Source organism: Pseudoliparis swirei, chromosome 5, assembly GCF_029220125.1.
Source record: "Pseudoliparis swirei isolate HS2019 ecotype Mariana Trench chromosome 5, NWPU_hadal_v1, whole genome shotgun sequence".
Lineage (NCBI taxonomy): Eukaryota > Metazoa > Chordata > Actinopteri > Perciformes > Liparidae > Pseudoliparis > Pseudoliparis swirei.
The window spans coordinates 24,696,782-24,716,037 of NC_079392.1; the positions used below are offsets into that span (position 1 = coordinate 24,696,782).

Genomic DNA, 19,256 nt, shown 5'->3' on the forward strand with positions numbered 1-19,256 from the left:
CAGGGTTCGTACGGTCGTGGAAAACCTGGAAAAGTCATGGAATTTTTTTAATGGTTATTTCCAGGCCTGGAAACGTCATAAAAAATAATAAAAAAATTCAATTTTTTTGTACAAAAATCATGGAAATTTGTTATGTTCATTTATGCTGAGTTTTAAATAATTAATATGCTTTAAAAAGAAACGCACCTTAAGAGGGAAGGAGCCTTGGGGGAGATGATGAGTGAGAGAAAGAGAGCGAGAGAGAGAAAGAATGCTGTATTGAAGAAGACTTGAAACTACAGATTGAGACGTTGAGAGAGGGAGGAGGGGGAGGGGGAGCATCCTATGCAGCAATGGTTAGGGGGGAGGATTAGAGGAGTGTTTGAAGGAAGGATGAAGTGATATGCAGCGCCTCAAAGGGAAGGATAGATGAAGAGACAGAGAGTACAAAAGAAAACTATATTGTGTCGACCTGATTAATTAAAGAGGGTTATGGACGACAGTGAGGAAGGCCTGTTTGAGTGTTTGGCTTTCCCAGGACGCTTCACTTTGAATTAGATGTGTTCAAGAGCACCGGGTTGATTAACGAGGTGTCTGATCATATTTACTTTGGAGGGACGTGTGCAAACCCACCGGCTCTCTTATACATTGTTTATTAGCGTGCTCACAGCTCGGTATCGCTCTTCTGGTTCTCCAGCGTTATGCACTCTGGGTAAAAGCTCTCACACATAGATTCATACCCCCCCCCCCCCCGTGTGCCCTCTTCGGCTCAGGTGCTGGAGAGCTTCAAGATCATGGACTACAGCCTGCTGCTCGGGGTGCACAACATGGACCAGGCGGAGCGGGAGCGGCAGCTGGAGGGCTCGCAGGGCGACGGCGACGAGAAGAAGCCCGTGGCCCAGCAGAAGGCCCTGTACTCCACCGCCATGGAGTCCATCCAGGGGGGGGCGGCCTGCGGAGGCTCCATCGACACCGACGACACGTGAGTTTAAGGAAAAGAGGCAGCCGGCAAAAGAATCGGGGGAGGAATGGTGACGGCTGTGTTTGGAATTCTTTGTCCCCGACATGCTTTTCATTCCGGGCTTTATTCACGCTTCTCGTTTCAGGATGGGCGGCATCCCCGCCGTCAACGGGAAAGGGGAGCGGCTTCTCCTCTACGTCGGACTCATCGACATCCTGCAGTCCTACAGGTGAGCGGCGCGATGACACGCCATCGCCACCGTCAGCTGGGTGGCGGGCCGGAGGTGGAAATCAAATAACTGTGATGTGCATACTGTGTCTTAAAGCAGTGTGTTTTTTATTTATTTTCTACCCATACGATGAATCCATTTAGTCACTTCAGAAAATTTAAGGGTGTCAATTTTTTTAAGAAATACAATTTTTACTTTTTACCTGCGGTGATATTCATCAATCTAGAGAGTTTGAGTGTGAATTCTTGAGAGTTGGACATCTTGACCATCTGATTCCAGATAGTCCACGGATCTGGCTGTGAGCAGTTGTGGAGTCAGAACTTTTAGCTTTTTATCGAACTACAACCCTCATTGCTCGATGCCACTCCCTCACTCAGCTTCCTTCAGCGCTGGGATACCGTTGGCTGGCGTTGTTCGGTAGAAAGAAAATAGCCCCTCCGTATAAATGCTCTCACATCGCAAGGCGAGTGCCATCTAGTTCCATTCTATTGGATTCAAAGCACGACGTGAGTTAACGGCCCATTTAAGGTCCTCAGGATCCTAAAATATAAAAGACGTTGTTTTTTTTACATCATTTTGTTAAATGGGGTTTCTCTTTGTTTCCGCAGGCTAATCAAGAAACTGGAGCACACGTGGAAAGCTCTGGTTCACGATGGGGTGAGTTTTTAATTAGCTTCTCGCACAGAGACTCATAATAACACACTCTCATCATCAGGCAACAAAAAGATATCACGGTTTTATTTACACCCTCTCAGGAGAGTACACAAAGTTCATGTTTAGCGAGGCCCTGTAAACAAAAGCCTCGTGGATCTTTTGTTTTTGGTGAGTTTATTCGCTTTAAGTCTCATTGTTCTGGAGGTCTGTCTGTGTGTTTTCCGTCAGCTTGTCTCCACTTCTCTTCGTCCGTTTCACTCTTTTTCTACGCCTCCCGGCCCAGAAGCTCGACTACGCACGGTTATTGAAGAAGTTACAGGTCCACTCGGACGCGTGCTTGTGTATTAAAGTTTATTAGACGTCTCTAAGCAGAGCTACGGGTTACTCGAATGTGAATTATAGGCCACTTTTATTGAGCTAATCTCTTAATAACTCCCTGCATGACTACGATTTACTTGTATTAAATCCCCTTGATGAACACTCAGCCTTTATCGAAGTCACAGAGGGGAGGCACAGCGGTGCCTGAACCTCAAGCGGTTTCACACGCACATTTTTACCGTCGTATTGAAAACGGTGGACGTATATTTATACCAACGACTCTGAATGACTGCGTGTCTCTTTGGGTTCTGACACAATCACAAAATGCGACACGTTACCTCATTGCAACAGGACCGCAGAGCGTCTTGTCGGAGCCCGCAGAGCGTTTCAGAACGAACGCCCTCTGGTCGGACCGGGGCCGATAGAGCAGCCCCTCGCATCCCTTCATCTAATCAACAGGCTTTTTTTTTCTTTCTCAGGATTGAATCTCTCCTTACGCTCCTCTCTCTCTCCCACCGTGAAATAAAATCACACGCGAGATTCATGTGGCGTGGCGAGAAAACCCGACGCCGGCCTCGAGGGAAGGGAAACATTTTAATGCTGCGCGCAAGTTTTCATCTTCACGTCTTTTTTAAAATATGTTTTATTGATTTTCACAGTTTTTATCCCACCAGAGAAGAGCATTCACACGTCTGAGGGCAATTACAGATTGAAATTTAAAACCCAACCCACCAAATGTAGGGTCACAGGCGATGGAACGAATACACTCGGGTACATTCAGGGGACGGAGACAAAGAGAAAGTCAAAAAATTGCATTAATCGAACGCACGTCTTTTTCCGGCGGCCGCTGCTTGGAACTGTGTCGGACTATAACTCCAGAGTCCAAAAGTTATTGAAAAAGAAAAAGAGAAATATTCTGCTTCGATCCTTATTTATTTACGTTCAGCCTTTTCAAAAACAAAATGTTTAAAAAACTGACGATTCATATGCATTGAAGAAAGTGTGTTTTAATAGAAGGAGATCCAACGTTTCATTTTATTCGAATTGATCATTTATTTTTCGAGGATTTTATGGGGGTTTTTAGGCCGATGATGTCATAAGATATGACAACAGACATTCGAAGCTTCATTTAAAAAGATGCTCTCATAGTTCTTGCGAAGACACTAACCAAGCTGTCTCCTCTTCCTCCTCCGCCTCCTCCTCATCCCTCCATCCTTCCATCAGTCTGAACCAAACACCAAGTGTCTGCTGTCAGTCGGCTGGCAGAGTGATCTCAGCCTGCTGCAACATGAATGATGTCTGACCCCCGGTCCGATTGTGTTTCTGTCCGTCATTTGTCGTTGTTGTTTTGACCTCGCGAACACAGCGACTTCATCGTGACTTTAGAGGAGCCGATAAGAGCGTTAAATCACTTGATTTAATCCTTGCGTCCGTGCACTGATTGTCCCGTTATTCTCCCTCAGGACACCGTGTCGGTCCACCGGCCGGGCTTCTACGCCGACAGATTCTTCAAGTTCATGAGCAGCATGGTGTTCAAGAAGAGCTCCTGTGAGTTCAGTTTGGGGTCGAGACGCGACCTTACATAGAAATACTAAAAATACTAACACTAAAAATCTGAAAAAATATAGTAGTAATGTATTTATCAAAACAGAAGAATTTCTATATATATAATATACATATTATATATATATATAATATATATATTCAGTATACATTATATATATATAATATAAATAATATATATATAATATGTATATTATATATATATTATATTATATATTATATATAAATAATATATATTATATATATATTCAGTATACATTATATATATAATATAAATAATATGTATATTATATATACATATTATATATTATATATAAATAATATATATAATATGTATATTATATATATATATATATATATACATATATATAAATTATATATTTTTAAAAATATATTTATATATATATTATAGATTTAAGAGACGTCTTCTAGGTTGTTGTGTGTAAAGGTGTGGGTCACATTTTATTCTGACAGTATACAATCACACCTCCATTCAGGGTTGTGTGTTCATGTGTTCATGTATTCATGTGCTCATGTATTCATGTGTTAATCATCCCTCAGCTCTCAAGTCATCTCCATCCAAGAAGGGCCGCATGTCGTTGTCGGTGCCGAAGTGCATCGGCCCCGGCTCCGCCTGGTCCGCCAGCCAGCTGTCGTCCGAGAGGGACGAGAACATCTACGACCTGAGGGGAGCGCGCAGCTTCCCCACGCTGGAGGACGAGGGTGAGTGCAGCGTACACTAGATGGTTATCGGTAGTGGAAACACACAGTAGTACACAGAACAACTTGTTTAGCCACCTGAAAAAACACGAACACCAGAGTGTACGCTATATTTAGAATATTTAATTCCTTCTGATGGGAAACTGGAGCCGTGAACAAAAACAATCATTGTACCTCGGAGGTCTCCTGCTGCCTCAATCTGTTAGTGTGCTGGTGGAGTAGATTCAAATGTTTTCTTCTATACCAAACTTAATTTTGATCGGAAACCAAAGTAAACACACAACAACTCAAAAAGACCATCGATCGAGGAAGCAACGAAAAATAACCCTTACCAGTTCTCTCAATAAATAATAATGTTAGTCTCTCTCTCTCTCCCTCTCTCCCTCTCTCTCTCCTCTAGGGCGACCAGATCTCCTTCCCTGCACCCCTCCGTCGTTTGAAGAGGCCACCACCGCGTCGATCGCCACCACCATCTCCTCCACCACCTCCCTCTCCATCCCCGAGAGATCCCCCTCCGACACCGCCGAGCACCCCCGCTACAGGTGCTGACACGCACACACACACACGCACACGCACAGAAACACACACATACACACTTGAAAACATTTGAGTCATCCATTGCAATCAAATGGCGTAACATGTGTGGCTACGGGGGATTTCCACTGATTGGGCTTCTGTGTTGACTGTATTGATCTCACTAAAATCCTTAAATTACAACCTGAACTGAGAACCCTCTCTACCACGGCGTCACTACTTGCTCACGGTGAAGTTGCTCTGACACTCTGTCCTCTGTCTCCAGGAGGCACACCCAGTCGCTCACCCACGACGGAAGGTGAGTCGGGAGCCCGGACGCTACTTTCCCTTCATTAACCTTTTTTTCCGACTGTTTTATAGACGGCGTGCGGCTCGCCGGCTTCCTGTTTTCACAGCGTTAGGTGTTATTTAGGGTGTGGTGGGCGGATCGGAAAAAAAAGTAACTGTGAGGTCAGCCTCGATGGGGCCGTGTTTCTGAGGAGGCCCGTTGTTCTTCCTGTTGCTAAGAGGAGGTTGTGTTGTTGTTTTCATCACGTACGTCTCGCTTTTGCGCGTGTTATTTTATGTGTTTGTTTTGACAAGTCGGTCTCAGGGAGAGAGAGAGAGGTGAGGAACATGAGGAGTCAAGTTGTCCTCAGTTCAACCTTTTTTTATTTTTTTCTATTGCCAAATAAGGATATAACATGGATAGCAAGAGATCACCAGGGAGAAGCTCGGTCAGAATAACAAACAAACCGGTCTCACGGTGACATTAAAGCACCAAGATTACGAAACTGCCCAGAAAGAAAAGTTACAATTCTACCCGGCAACACAGAAAAATAGGAGAAAAAAGGAGTGTGACACAAGTTGTCAGGTCTTTCCTACGGGGATTCCTGGAAAGAAACTCAGGGGGTTAAAGGGAGAGTTTGTATTTTATAATATGTATGTTTAGAATAATTAAACAAGAAACAGACGCCGATATCTATTCTGTCTTCAAAACAACAAACTCCATTGACCAAAAACAGTCATTTTTCCTTTAAAAAAAATAAAACAGGTGTTGTTGGTCAACCGCAGCCTTGATTGTTTATTGAGTTTGTTTAATTCTCTAAATTTGCTGCTTTAAAGGGTTTTTAGTGTGTTTAGTTTTTACACAATGAGACAAACCAACAGCAACTCCGGTGATCTGTGAAATTAGGTCTGGTGGCTTTGAAGACAGCGTAGGTAGGCACAACGTCTTCAGGTCCCCATCGAGGTAAAGTGGTGAAAATATTCAGTTAAACTGAAATATATATATATATAATTTTGTCTTCTTTTTAGGTTGTTAAAATATGATTTATTACGTTTATAATTCCAGGGTCTTTATTTGCTCCTCTGCTGGTACTTCTTCTGTCTGCGTCGCCGTGACACGCTGACCGTCTGTCTGTGTGTCATCAGGACCCAGGAGGAGCTGCGTGTGCGTGAGGAGGACCAGCAGACCATCAGGGTGGAGGTGGAGCTCAAGAGACACGACAGCGAGCCCTCCATCTCCGTTCCAGAGCCTCCACCCGAAACCAGGTACACCAACAACTCAGTGTGGACCGGATGGTGTTAGACTAATAACATCTGATCTAAATTCCTCTAAAACACGCTGTGTCGTCGAATAGTCTTCATTTTAGGTCCCATTTGCCAAAATACCAGTAATGTTACGTCGAGAATATTCTCCATCTTGTTTTTATTAAATGAATATCAGTTTTTACCCCAAAACAGTAACATTTTAGAGCTGCTTCTAAAATATAATATACAAGATAAAGGATTTTAAAGTCACACAACGTTATGGAAGTACTGAACCGGTGCTGTAGACACACCAGATAGACCGAATATAACCACCACACACACACGCGCGCGTCTGTCTTTTTCACTGTAACCAATGGCGACAAGAGTCGTCCCTTTCATGCGCTCTCGGTGGTCATGTGACCCCGATGCAGGATGGATTAACTGTGGAGCTGTAATGAGTCCTTCATGACCTCGATCCCCCAATATGACTCATATGATGCCGCTCTATAAATAACCTGCCGCCAGAGTCTCACCTGGGCTCAGCCAGCTGTTGGATTAGCACATCTCTCCCGTCTCACACACACACAGACACACACAGACACACACACACAGTTCTCAGCGCGCTTCATATAAACACTGAAAGCGGCTCGAGCGATGTGTATATTGGACTCGAGTCCTCCCTTTGAAGTTATCGAAACGCTGCAGGCATCTACAGTTATGAGAGAGTGCGCACATGCATGTATATTTTCACCGCGTGTGCGTGTCCTTTTTCGAGGTTGACATGGGGGCAACCAGTCAGTTGGAGTAAGGCAGTGGGGCAGGACGCCTGCAGGCCTGGGGGGGCGGGACAATTGAATATTCTAAGCTGGTTTGTAGTTAAAGTTCACAGTTTTCTTCGGCATTTTAGCGTCATTTAAAAAGTTTAAAGCCGCATCAGAGGAAGAAAACAGCAGGGGGGCGGAGTCATAACTCCAAACTCAAAGAAAAGACACTTAAAACGTAAGGATGTCAAGAGAAGGTGAGAAGGAGTCTTAAGGACTTAGGAAACAACAGCAGCTGAATTCATGCTACGACGGATGTTTTATTTCCAGAAACTTTTAGAAAACTTGAACAATAATGTCAAGTAAGATTCTGCGCCACCTAATTAAGGATTCACACCTAAGAAGGATATTTTGAATGAAACAGTGACAGCGAAACGTATTGATAACCGAATGATGGGGGGGGGGCTTTAAATGTCACAAGGATCCATGGGATGCCGTTATCTCCCATCTTTACTTTACCCTGTGCTGAAGGAGATAAGAAAGGAAGCATAGAACTCACCTTTCCTTAGCATTTAGATATCCGACCAATTAATAATTGAATCTTCCCGAAGTAGGAAAGACGACTCGAGCGCGTCTAAGCCGCATTAAATAAACTCAATTCAGACAGATGGGAACATGGCAGTGGGGCTCACACACTTATGGAGAGGTTAGGTCAGCGAGGATCAAGTGAATAATTGGGTCTGATGCCGAGGCGGCGGGGGCTAGACACATGGCCCCCGGGGGTCTGGGGGGGGGGGGGGGAGTCAGTCAGCGTCTTGACTCCTCCGAGCTGCCTCTAACTCACCTGCTGCCGGGGAGCCGGTTGGATTGATGTGAGTGGGAGAGATGGAGCGGAGAGGGGGAGAAAAAGGAAAGGAAATGGGGAAACGGGCAGCACTGATTGGATGAGAGAGACGCAGAGAGAAGATGAGACGGGAAGACTGATGCGTGAATAAAGACTGGAGGAGGGTGAGAAAGACAGAAATAGTGTTATTTGAGACGCCAACTCGGCTTTTTTGCTGCCTCCGTGGCCCCGACTGCTTCACCCCCAGAGAGAGATGCGGAGCCTCCTGAATCCTCTCTGACGGGTGAGGATCTGGCCAGGAACAATCAAGGATTGTTGGCGGCACACGAGCCAGCTGGCACATCTTTGAGCTGAGGCAGCTAAACCACACACACACACACACACACACACACGTCTGTTGAGTTTTAGCCAGAGCTTTTCTCTAATAGCTCGATCCAGCTCCTCTGCTGCAAGAAAGTGGCTTATGGCAAGTGACCCAATGAATGGCTCTCAATGTTAGCCACTGCGTGTGTGTGTGTGTGTGTGTGTGTTGTTTATTTTGTCCTTTAACTACAAAGAGCTTTTGTAATAATGACGTCTCTATATCTTCCTCTACACCAGACTAAAGGAAAGGAAGTGAAATGTAAACAAGCGTGTGCTCTAAAAACTAAAAGGAGGTTATTTGTTGTTGTTGTTGTTGTTAATAATTCAGCAGCAGTTGTGAAACAGGTCATGGAGGCAAACCACACACTATGTGTGTGTGTGTGTGTGTGTGTGTTTGCGCTCCCACTCCCTCTCAGAGGCATAACTCGCTCCATCTCATCTTCTTCCAGTGAAATTCAGGAAGGAGCTGCAGCACCCTCCGGCTCTTTGTCCGCACCTGAAGCGGAGGCGGCGGCGGCCTCTTCCTCATCCTCGTCTGCCCCCGATGCTCCTCCCCCCCCCTCCTCCTCCTCCTCCAATGAAGCCCCGTCCAGTCCCAAGGTGGTGGTGGTGGAGGCAGACGGGGCCAGGCGGGTGTCCGGCTCCGGCTGCACCAGCCAGGCTTCAGTCGATGACGACGACGACGTGCCAATCACCGATATATACTTTGTGAGTCAAACTCTACACACACACACACACACACACACACACAAACTCACACACACGTTTATACTGTTAAGATTCCTTCAAATCCCAAAGTAAGCACAACTGAGAGCAGGATCCCAGCTTCTCATCTGTTTTACTTTTTTTCACATTTTATTTAGCCGTCAAGCCATCTTTAATATTCCATCAGCTCCATCGTGTTTGTATTGAACCGTGTTGTCACGGCGACAAAGTCAAGGACCGAGCGGTGTGTTCTCCCCACAGAGGCGTTGACAGGAGGACCGCGGGGAGGGAGGAGCGGCTCAGGCGGGAGCGGCAGCGTGTGCGGTTATTGTTTGCTGTGTAGTGCATTCCAAGTGCATCATTTCGTGGAGGCTCATTTGCTTTCTTGCAGAGAGAGAGAGAGAGTCACATCCATCTTCTCATCTTAACTCATTGCAAGAAAGCGGATGAGCGTGAAGCTCCTTGTTAGACTGTGTGTGTTGCAGTGTGTGATAACGGCGTGTCCACATGACTTTAGAGTTAGGAGGGCGTCCTAAACGCCGGCAAATGAGTCCACGCGTCCCTCATTTAGGACTCAGTGGGTTTGTCGACGTGCTGGAATAAGTTCTGCGGTTAACGAACGTTTTAGAGATTTTAAAATGTTGCTCTACGATATAAAATACAAATACGTATTCATATTTTTTCCCTCATAGCCCTAATTTTCACTTCCTTATTTATTCCTTCTTTTTGTTCTTATTTCTGACGATTTGTTACAAAATCGTCTCAACAAAACGTGCACGTTTCATAAACGTTCGTTCGTCACGGAGCGTTTTTATTTTCAGACGTCGGTGCGTTGACGGGTCTCAATTCGCCCCAAAAGCTGAGCTCTGAATGAATGTATGAGTCGGGTGGAGGAGCCGGTGATCACGGTCACCGAGAGAAGCGTTCCCGCCCGACAGGAATCAAACACCCTCCAATGTGGCACGAGAAATCCTGATGTGGCCAACAGGTCCCTCTCACTTATTGATGAGCCCTCTCATCTGACCGGCTGAGGCCCAGTTCAAGAGGGGAGGGGGAGGGGCTACACACACACACACACACACACACAATGCAGGCAGTGAACAAGTGAAAGTCAGGGATAATTGGGACGATTGTCCTCTCGCTTTCATGGTGGAGGAGTGGAACATTAAAATAAATACATTTTTATGGTAAAAAAAGAACAAAAATCCCATTATTTTTGCTTTAAAATTTTTTATTTAAACTTTATTTATGCAGGGGGACCTTTATACTTTATGATTACCTGATTTCACATTGTTAAATATTTAAAAAGTATATTTAAAATATTAAATCAATATTGAAATGTTTTAAACATGAATATGTGTTCCTAATAAATATTCATGTTAAGAAATTCAAGTATGTTTTAGTGCAATTTTAAGATTATTAAAGCTTTTTTTATTTTTTATTTATCATGCTTGGTACGATATTGGGAATCAGAATTATTTTGGCCGCGATGAACACAACGTGACGTTCTCATAATGTCCAGTCGGGGTCTCTGCGGCGTCACTCGCTGCTCCCTGTCTCTTTCTGCTATCTCCATCATCTTCATCACCATCATCGTCTTCATCACTTCTGACGTCCCACACACAGCGTCCCCGTGGCAGCCGATGTTCTTTCTGCTTCTCGCCTCCTTCAGGAGTCGTTTCCACAAACAGAAACACTTAGCGTGAACCCGCACGGCACCACAAGCACCACCCGCTGCTCACATGGCTGCTGCGGGTGGTGCGTTCAAGTCCATTAGGATTAAATGGACTTATTTTACAAGCACACAAGAGCTCGCCGGCCTCGAAATGTAAAATAATTGTCCTTTTTATACATAAACGCATATGTGAATGTATTATGTATGTAAATTAGTACGTTAAATTAGTACATTAAAGTTGTTATGAAGAAATATAATTATAAAGGACTTCGTCAAATATATATAAACGGCTCTAAAATAAATAGTTGATTATGGACAGTACACAATGCAACATTACAAAACTCATGTTGAAGGTGGCAGAAGGCACATCGGGCAAAAGGTCATTTAGCTGTGAGATTAGAGAGGTGTGTGTGTGTGTGTGTGTGTGTGTGGGGTCACTTCACAGGTTTCCCAGAGTGGCTGGTGACTAAATTATTTACACCACCACGGTCACTTTTCACTCCGCTCTCCTTCACCTCCTTTTCCTCCTTTTATCTTCTCTCCTTTACCTCCTTCTTGTGCTCCGTTCACACTTTTTTTTTTACCTCCCTGCTCCTGAATCCTTCTCTCCTTCCCACGGCATCCAACTTTATTCCTGAAATATTTATTCCCCACTTCTCGCTCTTCGTTTAGTTCTGTCTCAGTCCTGAGTCAGTTCTCCTGAGTTCTCCTGAGTTCTCCTGGGTGGGTTCTCCTGAGTCGTGATGAAAGCGTTGAGATCGTAGCGCGTCGTGCGGCGGCCCGATGTGAATCCATGTGACGCCTCTAACACCTCCAGAAGCATCTTTTTCCATTTTCACCTCGGCGTGCGTCTGTTGTTTCTCCTCCTTTTCTCTCTCTTGTTTCTCCACCTTTTCTCTCTTGTTTCTCCTTTTCTCTCTCTTGTTTCTCCTCCTTTTCTCTCTCTTGTTTCTCCACCTTTTCTCTCTTGTTTCTCCTTTTCTCTCTCTTGTTTATCCTCCTTTTCTCTCTCTTGTTTATCCTCCTTTTCTCTCTGTTGTTTCTCCACCTTTTCTCTCTGTTGTTTCTCCTCCTTTTCTCTGTTGTTTCTCCTCCTTGTGTCTCTCTTGTTTCTCCACCTTTTCTCTCTTGTTTCTCCTCCTTTTCTCTCTGTTGTTTCTCCTCCTTTTCTCTCTTGTTTCTCCTTTTCTCTCTTGTTTCTCCTCCTTTTCTCTCTGTTGTTTCTCCTCCTTTTCTCTCTCTTGTTTCTCCTTTTCTCTCTTGTTTCTGTTGTTTCTCCTCCTTTTGTCTCTCTTGTTTCTCCACCTTTTCTCTCTGTTGTTTCTCCACCTTTTCTCTCTGTTCTTTCTCCTCCTTTTCTCTGTTGTTTCTCCTCCTTTTCTCTGTTGTTTCTCCTCCTTTTCTCTCTCTTGTTTCTCCTCCTTTTCTCTCTTGTTTCTCCACCTTTTCTCTCTTGTTTCTCCTTTTCTCTCTCTTGTTTATCCTCCTTTTCTCTCTCGTTTCTCCTTCTTTTCTCTGTTGTTTCTCTTCCTTTTCTCTCTCTTGTTTCTCCTTTTCTCTCTCTTGTTTATCCTCCTTTTCTCTCTCTTGTTTCTCCTCCTTTTCTCTGTTTCTCCTCCTTTTGTCTCTCTTGTTTCTCCACCTTTTCTCTTGTTTCTCCTCCTTTTCTCTCTGTTGTTTCTCCACCTTTTCTCTTGTTTCTCCTCCTTTTCTCTCTGTTGTTTCTCCTCCTTTTCTCTCTCTTGTTTCTCCACCTTTCCTCTCTGTTGTTTCTCCTCCTTTTCTCTGTTGTTTCTCCTCCTTTTCTCTCTCTTGTTTCTCCTCCTTTTCTCTGTTGTTTCTCCACCTTTTCTCTCTCGTTTCTCCTCCTTTTCTCTCTCTTGTTTCTCCTTTTCTCTCTTTTGTTTATCCTCCTTTTCTCTCTCTTGTTCATCCTCCTTTTCTCTGTTGTTTCTCCTCCTTTTGTCTCTCTTGCTTCTCCTGGTTTCAAGTTTCAAGTTTCAAGTTTCAAGTTTTTATTGTCACATCCCCTTTTATACAAGTATAATCGGTTCGTGAAATTCTTATGTGCAAAACACCCGACAGCAGTAGCAGACTAAAAAAGAGAATGAGAATAATAAATATATAATCACACAACAAAAAAAAAAATTAACAATATATATATATATATATAAACAATGTAAATATACATCATGACAATATATATATATAAAACAATGTAATAAAATATACACTTTTTGAGACTATATATATATGTATATATATATACACATAATATATATATATATATATATATAAACAATGTAATAAAATATACACCATGGCCATAGATATTCACAGAATATGTTCTGGTGTGTAGTGTTAATGAGGGTCTCAGTCCTTGTTCAGCAGCCTGATGGCCTGACTGAAGAAGCTGTCCCTCAGTCTGTTTGTCGGCACTTGATACTGCGGTATCGCCTGCCTGACGGTAGAAGGGTGAACAGTTTGTGGCGGGGTGGTTATTGTCTTTCAGCATCCGTTTGGCCCTGGCCACGCACCGCTTGGTGTATATGTCCAGGATGGAGGAAGCTCACCTCCAACGATGTACTGTGCCGACCGCACCACCCTCTGTAGTGCCCTACGCTCCAGGGCGGTGCAGTTCCCGTACCAGACGGTGATGCAACCTGTCAGAACACTCTCGATGGTACTGGTGTAGAATGTTCTGAGGATGCGGGGGGCCATGTTGAATTTCCTCAGTCGCCTAAGGAAATACAGGCGTTGTTGGGCCCTTTTCACCACGTGAGTGGTGTGCGTGGTCCATGTGAGGTCCTCGGAGATGTGCACGCCGAGGAACTTTTTCTCTCTCGTTTCTCCTCCTTTTCTCTCTGTTGTTTCTCCTCCTTTTCTCTCTCTTGTTTCTCCTTTTCTCTCTCTTGTTTATCCTCCTTTTCTCTCTCTTGTTTCTCCACCTTTTCTCTCTCTTGTTTCTCCTCCTTTTCTCTCTGTTGTTTCTCCTCCTTTTCTCTCTCTTGTTTCTCCACCTTTTCTCTCTGTTGTTTCTCCTCCTTTTCTCTCTCTTGTTTCTCCACCTTTTCTCTCTGTTGTTTCTCCTCCTTTTCTCTGTTGTTTCTCCACCTTTTCTCTCTCATTTCTCCACCTTTTCTCTCTCTTGTTTCTCCTCCTTTTCTCTCTCGTTTCTCCACCTTTTCTCTCTCCCTCCACCTGATGTCTCTCCTCTCTGAGTAAGTGGGTTCCCATTCTTGTCGGTGGTCTAGTTTTAGTCCTGAGGTCAACGCTGCTGGTTTTGATGGAACAGATGAAGGCTTCTGTATTTTTGTGACAACAAAAACAACAACAACAGTGAAGACGATGACATTTATGGAGGCAGGTCAACATAAAGCTTGTTATTCGACAGTCTGCCTTTCTGTTTCTCTCTTACTCGTCCTCTTTTAAATCGTCATTTGTTCCCTCGCTCACTGACAGCCTCCCTCACCCCCCATTGCACCTGTATGGAGAGAGAGAGAGGGGGAGAGAAGGAGAGAGAGAAGGAGAGAGGCCAACTGCCATGTTGCAGCTGCTTCCCTCTCTTAAAGGGCCGGTACACAGGCGTAGCAAAGAAACCCTACAGGAGCTTTTCTGTACATTCAGAGCCTCTTGCTTGTTGAAAAAGGAAACAAACAAACAAACAAACAACCCGCCCTGTTCTCGTGCTTTGCTCTGAGGATGCTCTCTGTGTCTGACATCCTGGCTCTTCCTCCCATTCCCACCTCCTCCTCCCCCCCGCCCCCCCCCCCCCCGGCTCCCTCATCCTTTCCCATTTTGGCCGATGCAGCGAACTCCATCCCTCGCTTTGCTTCCCAGGAGTTAGTCCGATGTGGGGGGAGGAAGGGGGGAGGAGAAGAAAACAACAACAACAACAAAACCACTTTTTACATTTAAACACAAACCCCATCGACAGCTCTCTCTTTGTCTCCGCTACGACTCGTTTGTTTTTCATCTCTGTTCCAACTCTGCCGACCGCCAACAGGATTTTAAACGCATCCTTTTTTTTTCTTTCTTCTTTTTAACACTTAACATTTTATTTTTTTTCCACCAGCTTGATGTAAAAGAATTCACACTTTCCGATGTCTCTCAGCAACATTTCCTCCTATATGCATCCCTAATTTTCATTTCCTGTCTTGTCTTTTTCTTCTGTCCGCCTGTCCGTCTCCCGCCTGGCTGCTTGTCTGTGTGCCTCTGGCCTCTCCTCTGTCCCTCTGGCCCCCCCTGCTGTGGCGGCTGTGTAATAACAGCCTCAAGACGACAGCACCTGGGTGTACTCTCCGCTGCACTATGGCTCAGAGGAGTCTGAGGCCCTGCCCGATGGGGAGAGAGAGACAGTAAGTGAGACGCTCATTCGTGGTCGGTCTTCAGAAGGTTGGAAAGGATCAGAAAGAAAACAAACGCCAGACGGCATCATCGGCTCGCGACGCATCCAGAAACCCAACGTATCATTCAGTCCTCACTGAGTGGGCGGGAAAGGTCCAAACGACCAGCCGACAAGCTGCTCCGGACATCTGTTCAGTCCATCTGAGGCAGTTTGGGTGATTATTTATATCCCATAATATCTTCATTTGATATATTTTAGTTGATTGAAGGAGGGATCAATGTTCCAGATAGAGAGATATCGGGGAAATTGGACGAATAGGCGTCGGCTTGGCTCTGACTGGCTTCCTCTGCTTGTCGGCTGTGTCCCACTCTGATAAGGCGTCATCAACACACACACACACACACACACACCTCCCCCCCTCACCAAGTCATTTTACTTTTCATCTTCCAACCTGAGATGTCCCAGGAGCATGTTTTGTCCCGACATTCCTTCCGGAGTCATTTCATCACCGGTCCACATCGGCGTGGACGAGTGTGCGATTTTATTCTATATTAAAATATAAAGTAAATAATGAACTCGCTTTAATCTCTGCTTCGTATAATATTTTAATTATGTATCGGATGCAGATGAATTAAAAAAAGTTCACTTAAATGTCTTCAGCAGCAATTGATTGATCCAAGATGTTCCACTAAAACACGTGTTCATGCTTAAATGTTAGACACACACACACACACAGTACACAAACACATCCTCACTGCCTGGTTTTCACTTGCTCAGCGGTGTGTGTGTGTGTGTGTGTGTGTGTTGTGCTGTGTCTTGGCTTACTGTTTAACAATAGCTGGCAAGTAATGTGCGATAGAAGATTCACATTTTACACCGTGGGAGGGAATGAAAAAAAGCGTGTGCACGCCGCCTCACACACTCACTCTGTCTGTCTTCAACAGTAAACCCTGATCTCTGGCTGGGAGGCGTGAACATCTCGGCGGAGAAGAAGAAGACGACGACGACTCATCGGTCTGACGTCCAGACCTCAGCGACAGGACCTCCTGTCTGAAGGATTTGAAACATACAGGAACTGAACACTGATGGGGGGGAGGGGGGGACATGCGTTACCAGAGATGGAGAAAGGAAAAAGAGAAGAAAATACATCCTGACGGTGATGAACGTCACTGATTTCCAAAACCATCCCTGCCTTTCACCCCTCGACAAAAATGAAAATGATATCGATTTAATGATGATGTGCGTGTGTGACATGCAGTAGTGCGTATACGGATGTAGTCTTTGTGTGTTCGCCGTACGTGGAAAGACCGTTAAAAACGTACCGCGCCGATGAAAAGTTCTCCACACAAATCAACTTTTGATTCAAATGTTACGAGACGATGAAATGAGGTGAAAACGTTTCATAGGCACCGTTCACGTGCATGTGTCGAGTTCACGCGGGCAACGCGCTTTAACGGACTCTAACGGACTAACGGGCTCTAACGGGCTCTAACGGACTGTAACAGACTCTAACGGACTGTAACAGACTCTAACGGGCTCTAACGGGCTCTAACGGACTGTAACGGGCTCTAACGGACTCTAACGGGCTCTAACGGACTCTAACGGACTGTAACGGACTGTAACGGGCTCTAACGGACTGTAACGGGCTCTAACGGACTCTAACGCGCTCTAACGGACTGTAACGGACTCTAACGGACTCTAACGGGCTCTAACGGACTCTAACGGGCTCTAACGGACTGTAACGGGCTCTAACGGACTCTCACGGACTCTAACGGACTCTTAACGGACTCTTAACGGACTGTAACGGACTCTAACGGGCTCTAACGGACTCTTAACGGACTGTAACGGGCTCTAATAGACTTAAAGACTCTTACAGACTCTCCAGACTCTAATAGAATCTAACAGACTCTAATAGAATCTAACAGACTCCAACGGACTCTAACGGACTCTTACAGACTCTAACAGACTAATAGAATCTAACAGGCTCTTATAGACTCTAACAGACTAATAGAATCTAACAGGCTCTTATAGAATCTTATAGACTCCAACGGACTCGAACAGACTCTAACAGATTCTAGTAGACTCTAACAGACTAGTAGACTCTAACAGACTCTAACAGACTCTAGTAGACTCTAATAGACTCTAACAGACTAATAGACTCTAACAGACTCTAACAGACTCTAATAGACTCTAACAGACTCTAGTAGACTCTAATAGACTAATAGACTCTAACAGACTCTAATAGACTCTAACAGACTCTAACAGACTCTAGTAGACTAATAGACTCTAACAGACTAGTAGACTCTAACAGACTCTAGTAGACTCTAACAGACTCTAACAGGCTCTAACAGACTCTTACAGACTCTTACATAATCTAACGGACTCTAACAGAAAGGGAAAACACACACACAGAAGGTTAGATGCTCACCTTGAGATTACCCGGTCATCTTCGGGTCGATGTCCCAACGGGGTCTCCTGAGAGCGGCCGGTGTAGCCCACGGCGTGCTGAGTGTTGGAGGGCTCTGCTCGTGCTCATTGGACTAGGGTCGCAACGGTAGCCACCGATTGGTCGATCCAAACAGAAGGTTTTCCAGTAGTGGATATATGCAGTTTAGTTTCTAGAGGAGAGAACTACAACGCCTCATTCCCTTCACTGAGTATTTATACAGTTGTATTCATAGCGTAATCATTTATTATTTATAGCAAACCGTTTCTTCTTCTTTTTGGCACATTTTTTTATTTTTTATATTTCTGAGCTTATATTTTACTACTGCAAGCTTTTATTTATTCCTCCGTTTGTATTTTATTCTACATTTTCACTGTTTTCTGGGACTTTTTCACTCTGAAATGCTTCAATGCTTCTGTTTTTTGTTTAGTTTTTTTTAATCCAAAGAACTTCATTTTGTGTTTTGTTTTTCGTCGATCCCTGCAGCTTTTTAAATTATCATCATTATTATTTTGGTTTCTTTTGCTACTTTTCCCCTCTGCTCTTGCCCCCTCACCACCGAAGGCATCGATTGCATCACTTAGCCAACCCTCCCGTCATCGCAATGTCTTCCAGTGTCGCCCTTTCCCTCGGACAGATGCACACAAATCATTTGCAACGACGGAAAATTAATATTTTATTTAGAAAATCTAAAAATCTTGACCGTTGTCCATCGCAGCAACGAATCCCACGTGACCGGACCTTTTGTAGACGTAGAGCATCCGTCGTCGTGTTTGCGGTCGGTATCGTACCCGTTCTCTGTATTCTGGAACAAACACAGCGCGTTTGTAAATGAACGAATGAATTGAATGTTGTTTGCACTCATCCAGAGGAGATGAAGTATCGCGATGGAGGCCAAATTAAACACGCATCGCGGTCACGTTCATTTTTCTGCTCATCTTTTTCTTTTTTGGGGGGGATTATCAAGTGTGTGTCTGTCTGTGTGTGTGTGTGTGTGTGTGTCTCTAAGTGTGTGTGGGTGCAGTCAATCACAGTCATTGTAGGGTTAGTGTTTACTGTAGTCTCTGTGGATGACATCTTAAGGACTCTCGAGTAAGACTTAAGTTAAAGTTCAATTTTTTTATTTAACTCCAGAAACTGTATCTTCAGTCGGTTGGTGCGTCTCTGTGTGTGTTAGTCTGTAAGGAAGGGCACATTGTAAAGAAAATAATAATAATAACAGTAATAAAAAAAGAAAAATCAGATCGTTCCCATGACGTGCAGTGGCCAGTTTGTAATCAGTTTGCTGTTCATCACATGGAGACCATAGCAGCAATATTTTGTACAGTCTAGCTTTTATGTTCATTTTTATTGCCTTATCGAGACATTTTACGTGTAGGCCTATACATGTATATTTATAGATAAATATATATATATATTTATATATAAATATTTATATATATATATAAATATTTATATATAAATACATATATATTTGTTCAAATATATATATATATTTATTTATATATAAATATATATATTTATTCAAATATATAAATATATATTTATTTAGATTTATTTATTTATTCATATATATAAATATATTTATATATATAGAATATTTTTTATTTCATTTCTTTTTCACTCGTACTGTTGTATTTATTC

The 19,256-nt window shown here is 43.9% G+C and overlaps 1 protein-coding gene across 5 annotated transcripts in view; it reads left to right on the forward strand.

Annotated features, from left to right (window-relative positions):
• Positions 1 to 18,861, forward strand: part of pip5k1ca (phosphatidylinositol-4-phosphate 5-kinase, type I, gamma a) — a 45,762-nt gene extending 26,901 nt beyond the window's left edge. For 2 of the 5 annotated variants that reach the window (XM_056413880.1, XM_056413881.1), the window contains 11 exons: positions 753 to 961; positions 1,086 to 1,169; positions 1,778 to 1,826; positions 3,605 to 3,689; positions 4,266 to 4,427; positions 4,825 to 4,966; positions 5,224 to 5,256; positions 6,372 to 6,491; positions 8,888 to 9,146; positions 15,090 to 15,176; positions 16,111 to 18,861. In XM_056413880.1, the coding sequence (XP_056269855.1) occupies positions 753 to 961; positions 1,086 to 1,169; positions 1,778 to 1,826; positions 3,605 to 3,689; positions 4,266 to 4,427; positions 4,825 to 4,966; positions 5,224 to 5,256; positions 6,372 to 6,491; positions 8,888 to 9,146; positions 15,090 to 15,176; positions 16,111 to 16,113 (1,233 nt within the window). In that variant the 3' untranslated portion in view covers positions 16,114 to 18,861. Of the gene's footprint in view, positions 1 to 752; positions 962 to 1,085; positions 1,170 to 1,777; positions 1,827 to 3,604; positions 3,690 to 4,265; positions 4,428 to 4,824; positions 4,967 to 5,223; positions 5,257 to 6,371; positions 6,492 to 8,887; positions 9,147 to 9,404; positions 11,658 to 15,089; positions 15,177 to 16,110 lie in introns of those variants that run through there. The other 3 variants (XM_056413884.1, XM_056413882.1, XM_056413883.1) reach the window with 3 other exon arrangements.
• The last annotated feature ends 395 nt before the right edge of the window (positions 18,862 to 19,256 follow it).